General features: G+C 52.0%; 1 protein-coding gene across 1 annotated transcript; it reads left to right on the top strand.

The window, feature by feature from the left end:
- The first annotated feature begins 247 nt into the window (after positions 1 to 247).
- On the top strand, positions 248 to 7,337 carry tyr (tyrosinase). Its single transcript, XM_018748903.2, has 5 exons — positions 248 to 1,071; positions 3,397 to 3,613; positions 4,279 to 4,426; positions 6,341 to 6,522; positions 6,721 to 7,337. The coding sequence occupies exons 1-5, from the start codon at positions 250 to 252 to the stop codon at positions 6,966 to 6,968; spliced, it is 1,617 nt and encodes a 538-aa protein (XP_018604419.2). The 5' UTR covers positions 248 to 249; the 3' UTR covers positions 6,969 to 7,337.
- The last annotated feature ends 301 nt before the right edge of the window (positions 7,338 to 7,638 follow it).

Here is a 7,638-nt window from a genome sequence, read left to right as displayed (position 1 = left end):
GAAGAACAGCGGTGATGGACGAGGGTGAGAAGTTTCCAGGAACTGTAAATATGAGCTCACTGCGCACTCATGCGTAAAGCCTGGAGGGAGCTCAAAGGGACGGGTGGGCCGCGAACAGGGCGTGTGATGGAGCGCGGGGGGGTGCGGTCGTATAAATGGGGCCGGAGCTGAGCAATCCGCTCCCTTCGGGTCCCCTGGACTGAAGGTCTGGCTCCGGCTGCAGCGAACCCCGTCTCCTCCCGGTCAGTCATGCTGTTTCTGGTCCTTTACGTGCTCTGCTCCGTGCCGCGGCCGAGCTCCCAGCAGTTCCCCAGGGCGTGCGCGACCGCGGCGGTCCTGAGGACCAAGGAGTGCTGCCCGGTGTGGGAAGGGGACGGCTCTGTCTGCGGAGCCCTGTCGGGTCGGGGCTTCTGCCGGGACGTCGCGGCGTCCGAGCTCCCCCACGGGCCGCAGTACCCCCACTCGGGGATAGACGACCGCGAGAGGTGGCCTCTGGTCTTCTACAACCGCACGTGCCAGTGCGCCGGCAACTACATGGGCTACAACTGCGGCGAGTGCAAGTTCGGCTACTTTGGCGCCAACTGCGGCGAGAGGCGCGAGTCCATCAGGAGGAACATCTTCCATCTGTCGGGGGCCGAGAGGCGCAAGTTCATCTCCTACATCAACCTGGCGAAGAACACGGTCAGTCCCGAGTACGTCATCGCGACGGGCACCTACCGGGAGATGGGCAACGGGTCGAACCCCATGTTCGCCAACGTCAGCTTGTACGACCTGTTTGTGTGGATGCACTACTACGTGTCCCGGGACGCGCTGCTCGGGGGGCCCGGCAACGTGTGGCAGGACATCGACTTCGCCCACGAGTCGGCCGCCTTCCTGCCCTGGCACCGCGTCTACCTCTTGTACTGGGAGCACGAGATCCGCAAGCTCACGGGCGACTTTAGCTTCACCATCCCCTACTGGGACTGGAGAGACGCGCAGGAGTGCGACGTGTGCACCGACGACCTCTTGGGGGGCCGCCACCCCCTGAACCCCAACCTGATCAGCCCTGGGTCCGTGTTCTCCGCCTGGAAGGTACCTGCCGGCCCCACCCGTGCGCTGGCTGCATGGTGGTGAGGGGAGGTGCTGGGATTCTGCGGGGTTGCGGGGTGGGAGTGGGGCTGTTGATGGAGGTGTTATCCGAATTCCATAATTGTTTTGAGCCCTAAGTTCCGCTGGGTCGGAAAATTCGTTTTCGGGAAGGCGCCTTCCTCGAGCCGCTCATGCAGAAAAGCTGCAGCGTGAAGTCTGGGAAACGAAACGGGAATTTTTTAAAAAATATAAGCTGCGTGTGGAGGTGCGGCGCAGGGCGAAAGGTTCGAACGCGGTAACGGTCGCCCTCCTTGGCGGTGACTTTTAACCGGCTTGATCTACACGCCGAATATTGCTCTACTCTTTGCCATTTACGCGCCTTGATACTCTTACAGAAGCAATTCAAGGTGGGACATTTTTAAAAATTACCTTGCTGTGGTGTAAAAAAGCACTGCCTGCCTTTCCTGGGACTTGGATAGAGGACCTCCTGATCACAAGGTCAGCTCCTTAACCGCTTTGACAGCCTGCAGCTATTGCATTCTGCTTGTTGTTGAAAGAGCTGGGTTCAAATCCCCTTGCCTGCTGTTGTGCCCTTAGTCAAGGCATTTGCCCTGAACTGATGCGGTAAGAATTACCCACCAATACTACATTTAGCTGACACTGTCTTCTAAAGGAACAGACAATTATTTACCCATTTGCACAGCAGGGTAACTTTACTGGAACTGTGCAGGGAAAGTACCTTATTCCAGGGGGGATTTGAACCTGCAACCAGTGGGTCCAAAGGTTTCGGTTCTAACTACTACAGCACCAGCTGCCCCAGCTTAAAGAGTAAATCGCTGTAAGTAGCTTAGTGTACAAACCTAACTTTTTAAGTTGCTTTGGATCAAGAAAGTCACCTAAACAATGGTTAATAATAATAATGTACCAATAATAATGTGTAATAATGTCAGAATATAATGATACAGTAAAAATCACCCCCTATTCAAATCAGTGCAATTCACTCTGGAGAAAAGCATCAGCTGAATAAGTAGTGTAAAATGAGTGTAAATGTGTCAAAGTCTGGTTCTGGTGGTCGGTGCTCATGGACCAGCAGCTGCGGGTTGTGTGTTCAGATCCACCTTGTTTGTGCTGGTCTGCTATGTGTGGTTTCAGCCGGAAGCAAAGTACCCACCCCCCACCCCCCAGTCATGTGACAGTGCCCCTCTGTACTCCCGCGTTCGGCTCTGCCACTCCACGCCGGGGAGTATCGCCGTGGTTACCTAACCGCTTCGGTGGACTCCTGCACACGACGCACATCGGCGCGGGAAGACGAATGGTGGCGACTGCAAAAAATTAATTTCCGTCACACATGTTTATTATAACAACTGCTTTTGTAGAGAACGGAGACTGAATGGGACCTGAGGTGCTGTTACTACACGGGTAAATACCGCATTTGTGCAGGGTAATGAGATAGTAGTGGGTGTGGCCTTGTGTCCTGTCCCAGTTGGTCAGTCTACGCCTTTGATTCCTCAGATTATATTCTGACAATAAATAATATATTTATTCCTATTGACTGTTTTTCCAGCAAATCGCTTTGCGTTAACGGGAGGTCCGTGAGCACAAGTCCCACGCAGGACAATTCTGCAGTGTAGGTTCTGTTGCTCAAAGGTCTGCGTTGGGACTTGAGCTCAAAACCTTATGGTCTCCTCTCCAGAAGTCTAACGCTAGCACTGCCCTGAGTATGGCCGCGAGTTAAATGAACCGTTTGGAACTCGGTCACTGTCTACAGGCAACACACACACACACACACACACACAGGCTGAAACCTCTTGTTCCAAGTGGGGGTCACGGTGAACCAGAGCTGAACCCGGCAACACAGGGCGCAGGGCCGGAGGGGGAGGGGACACACCCAGGACAGGACGCCAGTCTGTTGCAAGGCACCCCAAACAGGACTCGAACCCCAGACCTGCCAGAGAGCAGGGACCGGTCAAGCCCCCTGCACCATCACACCCCCCCTACATCCAACACGTCTCCCACATTTATATTTATTTTTTTACTCTTTTGTAAAAATCAACTTTCGATGCAAGGTTTGAACACTAAGCTACTTACACCAATTTACCCATTTATATATACAGCTGGGTAATTTTTACTGCATCAGTTTAGGGTAAGTACCTTGATCAAGGATACGACAACAGCAGGGACGATTCAAACCAGAGACCTTTGAGTGACTTGACAGTGAAGATTTCTCCAACCATTACGCCACCTTCCTGTTGCTACTGTTATTACAGATATTAAAGTGATATAGGTGGTAAAAATAGAAGGTTTACTGCGGATTTTACATTTCTGCAGGTCATCTGCTCCCAGTCTGAGGAGTACAACCGCAGGGAGGTGCTGTGTGACGGAACGGCGGAAGGTCCGCTGCTGCGTAACCCCGGCAACCACGACCGGAACCGCGTGAGCCGGATTCCCACGTCGGCCGACGTCGAGTTCGTGCTCAGCCTCACCGACTACGAGACGGGCCCCATGGACAGGGGGGCCAACATGAGCTTCAGGAACGTTCTGGAGGGTGAGGCTCCGCTCCCCGGGAAGCCCCGCCCACCTTCATTCAGCCCCGCCTACTTCCAACAGCTCCTGTAAAAGTCTTGGCAACAGCAGGGAGTTTCACAGACAGACTCATAATCATTCCCATGAATAAATCTGAATTAGCTGCCATGCATTTCATTATTGCACATGCATGCGTGTGTGTGTGTGTGTGTGTGTGTGTGTGTGTGTGTGTGTGTCATTTCCGTTCCCCAAATGAAGCATGCACGCACACGCACACACACACACACACACACACACACACACACACACACACACACACACACACACACTCTTTCTGACGCTGCAGTATTTACTGTGCCGTCTCCACCGTCTGCTGGGGGCCCAAGGATTAATTAAGTGTCTCCGCTAATGAATTTCTAACTACAATGGAAAGAGGACCTCGCTGGCGCTCATTAATATTCGTAAGCAGTCTAAGGAGGAACACGTTTTGCTTCTTAACGATCAAGCCCTTCTAATGGATGAAAGGTGCACTCGTACGAGGCAGCGATTCGGTCATGAGCGTCCTGCTCAAGGGCACCTCCTGGGACTCGACCCTCCTCCGCGCCATCCTGTCCGAGAAGCGCCCCGAGCCCTCGCCTTCTGACCGCTCTGTGACCTCTGACCTCTCTGCGACCTCCCCCTGCGCAGGGTTCGCAAGCCCCGAGACGGGTTTGGCGGTCAGGGGCCAGAGCACCATGCATAACTCGCTCCACATCTTCATGAACGGCTCCATGTCCTCCGTTCAGGGATCGGCCAACGACCCCGTGTTCCTGCTCCATCACGTGTTCATCGACAGGTCAGTGGTGCCAGGGAAAGGGCATACACACACATACTGCTTTATTTTTCTTTTAAATTATCGTTATTATTATTATTAGACATACTACTTTATTATTTTCTTAATTTATCTGACATGTTTCTAGAGACAAGCTTACAACGTGAGGTTTGTACAGTAAGCCACTTACACTAATTTACCCATTCATATATACAGCAGCAAGGGGGTGCGGTGGCGCAGTGGGTTGGACCACAGTCCTGCTCTCCAGTGGGTCTGGGGTTCGAATCCCGCTTGGGGTGCCTTGCGACGGACTGGCGTCCCGTCCTGGGTGTGTCCCCTCCCCCTCCGGCCTTACACCCTGTGTTGCCGGGTAGGCTCCGGTTCCCCGTGACCCCGTATGGGACAAGCGGTTCTGAAAATGTGTGTGTGTGTATATACAGCAGGGTCATTTTTACTGTATCAATTCAGGGTAAGTACCTTGACCAAGGGAACGACAGCAGGAGGGGGATTCAAACCCAAACCCTGTGGCAGCATTAACCACCACACCCCCTGGTGGTTCATCTCTCAGCTGTTCTGTTTCGGGATCTAAGACAATGTAGATGGACTCTGTCTGTTATGACTTATCGCTTTTAATTTAATGCCGTTAAAATGCAGAAAGGGATGTACTGTAGATGCAAAGAGGACCAAAAATCCTCCGTAGAGATGAACGATAAGCAATGAGAAATGAATCTGCAAACGTCTTCTCTTCTGACACGTAGGAGAGGCCGCCAAGGACCCTCGCTTCGCACCCGACACACGCACGCGCACTCCAGATCTAAGGCCAGCTTGTCACCGGAGTTCTTCTCCATAAGCTCTTAGCGCGAAAATGGTCGAACTGATAACGGTGGGAGAGGCGGGGGGGGGGGTGCCGGGTCGGGGGTCCAGGAAGGGTCACGGTCGTCGAGAAGGTCCCTCCGCTGAACGGGGATTTAAACGAGTCATCGCCGGGAACCCCAGAAATCCTCTCCATCTGCTGGGGGCATCGGAACTGTCAGAAAGTAATTACTGACTTTCATATCATCCCACCGACGAGAGCGTTTCCTGCCGGGGGGTGAAACAGAGAGCAGGTGAAAAAGAGGAGCGAACGAAAGTGTCCCTCACCCTGAACCGAGAGGGACATCCTCAGCCCTGCTGTCCAACGGAGGGACGCTGCTGCAGCTCACGGAAATTATTGTCAGTTTTCATACAACTCGGTTATTGTTCAGCGCGGTCGGTCATTTCCCTTCCGCGAAAGGTATTTTACTGTGTCCGGCAGCCTGTAGCGGTGGCTCTCGTCACTCGTCACCCTCGGTGGTGTCACTCAGCATATTTTCATTCCGTTTATTAATATAGCGACACTTTCCATAACAAACACAACTGCAGACTCCCTACTTCAACAGATAATACCTGTCAGCTAAGGTAAATCTACCACAAACTGGTACAGCTATTATTATTATTATTATTATTATTATTTACATTTACATTTACATTTGTTCATTTATATGACACTCTACTCCAAAGCAATTTATACTGTTAGGCTACTTACACAGATGTTTACCCATTTATACAGCTGGGTAGTTTTTACTGTATAAATTCAGGGTAAGTACCTTGATAAAGGGCACTACAGCAGGTACAGTGGGGTTCAAAATTTTCCAACAAATATTATGAAATATTTTGCTATGTGCATCGCCGTGCAGAAAAACACCCTTTATTTTCCTATTTCAGGCAACGTATTTTCAATCCAGGAACCAATTATGTATTTTAATGGGAATTAATGGTAAAGTGACCCCCCCCCCCCACCCCACAAAGGGAATTTCATGGAACCAGTTAACCCTGTCATGCCAGGGCTGTTTAACTGCGCCACAACTGGAAGCGGGTCACTACCGGCACCCACGATGACCCCGTCCCTCTCCTCCTCAGCATCTTCGAGCAGTGGCTGCGCCGGCACCAGCCCCCCCGCAGCCGCTACCCCACGGAAAACGCCCCCATCGGCCACAACGACGACTACTACATGGTGCCGTTCATCCCGCTGTTCCGGAACGGGGACTACTTCCTGTCCACCAAGGCGCTGGGTTACGACTACGCCTACATGATGGACCCCGGTGAGCCTGTGGACCTCAGCAGAGAAGCCCCTCCCCACACGTGGGCTGCAGCTGACATGTAGCGTATCGCATCACATTGAATTTGTCGGCCGCAAGAGGAACTGACAGTCACTACCAGTAGGGGGCGCTGTTTCTTTTTCACAATCTTATGGAAATGGACTGTGTCTGTCCCCCATCTTTGTCCCGTCTGCCGTATAGGCCTGCAGTACATAGAGGAGATGCTCAACCCCTACCTGGACCAGGCCCGGCAGATCTGGCAGTGGCTCCTGGGGGCCGGGATCACGGGGATGCTCTTGGCCGGCATCGTCGCGGCGACCGTGACCCTGGCCTATCGGAGACGGCGGGACAGACGTGGGACGAAGAGGTTGTCCTCCTTTGGGGAGAGACAGCCCTTATTGAACAGCAGCGAAGAGGAGGCCAGCACCTCGTACCAGACCACGCTATAAGCGCAGGGCACCAGCAGGGGGCGCAAGCGTCAGCTAAGTGTGTGTAAGCGTGTGTGAGTGTGTGTTCAGCGTAGCACAATGAGTCGATCCAAAACTATTCCCAAGCCACATTTTAAAATGAGAAACACACCGGGGGGCCAACAAAGGGTTCGAAATGGAAAGAATATTAAAAGCAACTCTTGTCGCGTTGAGATGTGCAAAGCAGGAGAAGAATAAGTAAAGAAAATTAATTAAACTAATACTTGGATGCCGTGAAAGCATTAAAATGACAAACTTTCTGTCCATTGCAATGCAGACTTTTAGTGAAGCAGCCCGAGTTTGGGTCCAAGCCCAAAATGTGAACGGTTCCTGTAGGTGCGAAAAATCCAAGACCAGTACACTGACCTGCAGGTGTGTGTGTGTGTGTGTGTGTGTGTGTGTGTGTGTGTGTGTGTGTGTGTGTGTGTGTGTGCGTGCAGCTAAAAGCAAACTTCTATCACCTCTTAGAAAACACCTGGGAAATTTTTTTCAGAGGAACATCTCAGTTTCCTGAAGAGGCAAGAATCGAATGTACAGATTTTTTCTTTTCATTATTGTGCTGAAATTATTGAAATAACACGTCCGCGACCATAGTTATGTAGCTCATATTTTAAGTGGCTCCAGATACTGATCAAATGCAGAGGAGGAATAA

Source organism: Scleropages formosus, chromosome 10 (genome assembly GCF_900964775.1).
Source record: "Scleropages formosus chromosome 10, fSclFor1.1, whole genome shotgun sequence".
Taxonomy (NCBI): Eukaryota; Metazoa; Chordata; class Actinopteri; order Osteoglossiformes; family Osteoglossidae; genus Scleropages; species Scleropages formosus.
The sequence above is the reverse complement of the archived record's forward strand: the minus strand, read 5'-3'. Positions and strand labels throughout refer to the sequence as shown.

What these genes read in the sequence shown, in the direction of transcription:
- tyr (XM_018748903.2), top strand. Translation starts at nt 250, where the DNA reads ATGCTGTTTCTGGTCCTTTACGTGCTCTGCTCCGTGCCGCGGCCGAGC. An exon ending in CTTCAGGAACGTTCTGGAGG is followed by an intron (nt 3,614 to 4,278) that starts GTGAGGCTCCGC and finishes CCCCCTGCGCAG; the next exon opens with GGTTCGCAAGCCCCGAGACG. An exon ending in CGCCTACATGATGGACCCCG is followed by an intron (nt 6,523 to 6,720) that starts GTGAGCCTGTGG and finishes TCTGCCGTATAG; the next exon opens with GCCTGCAGTACATAGAGGAG.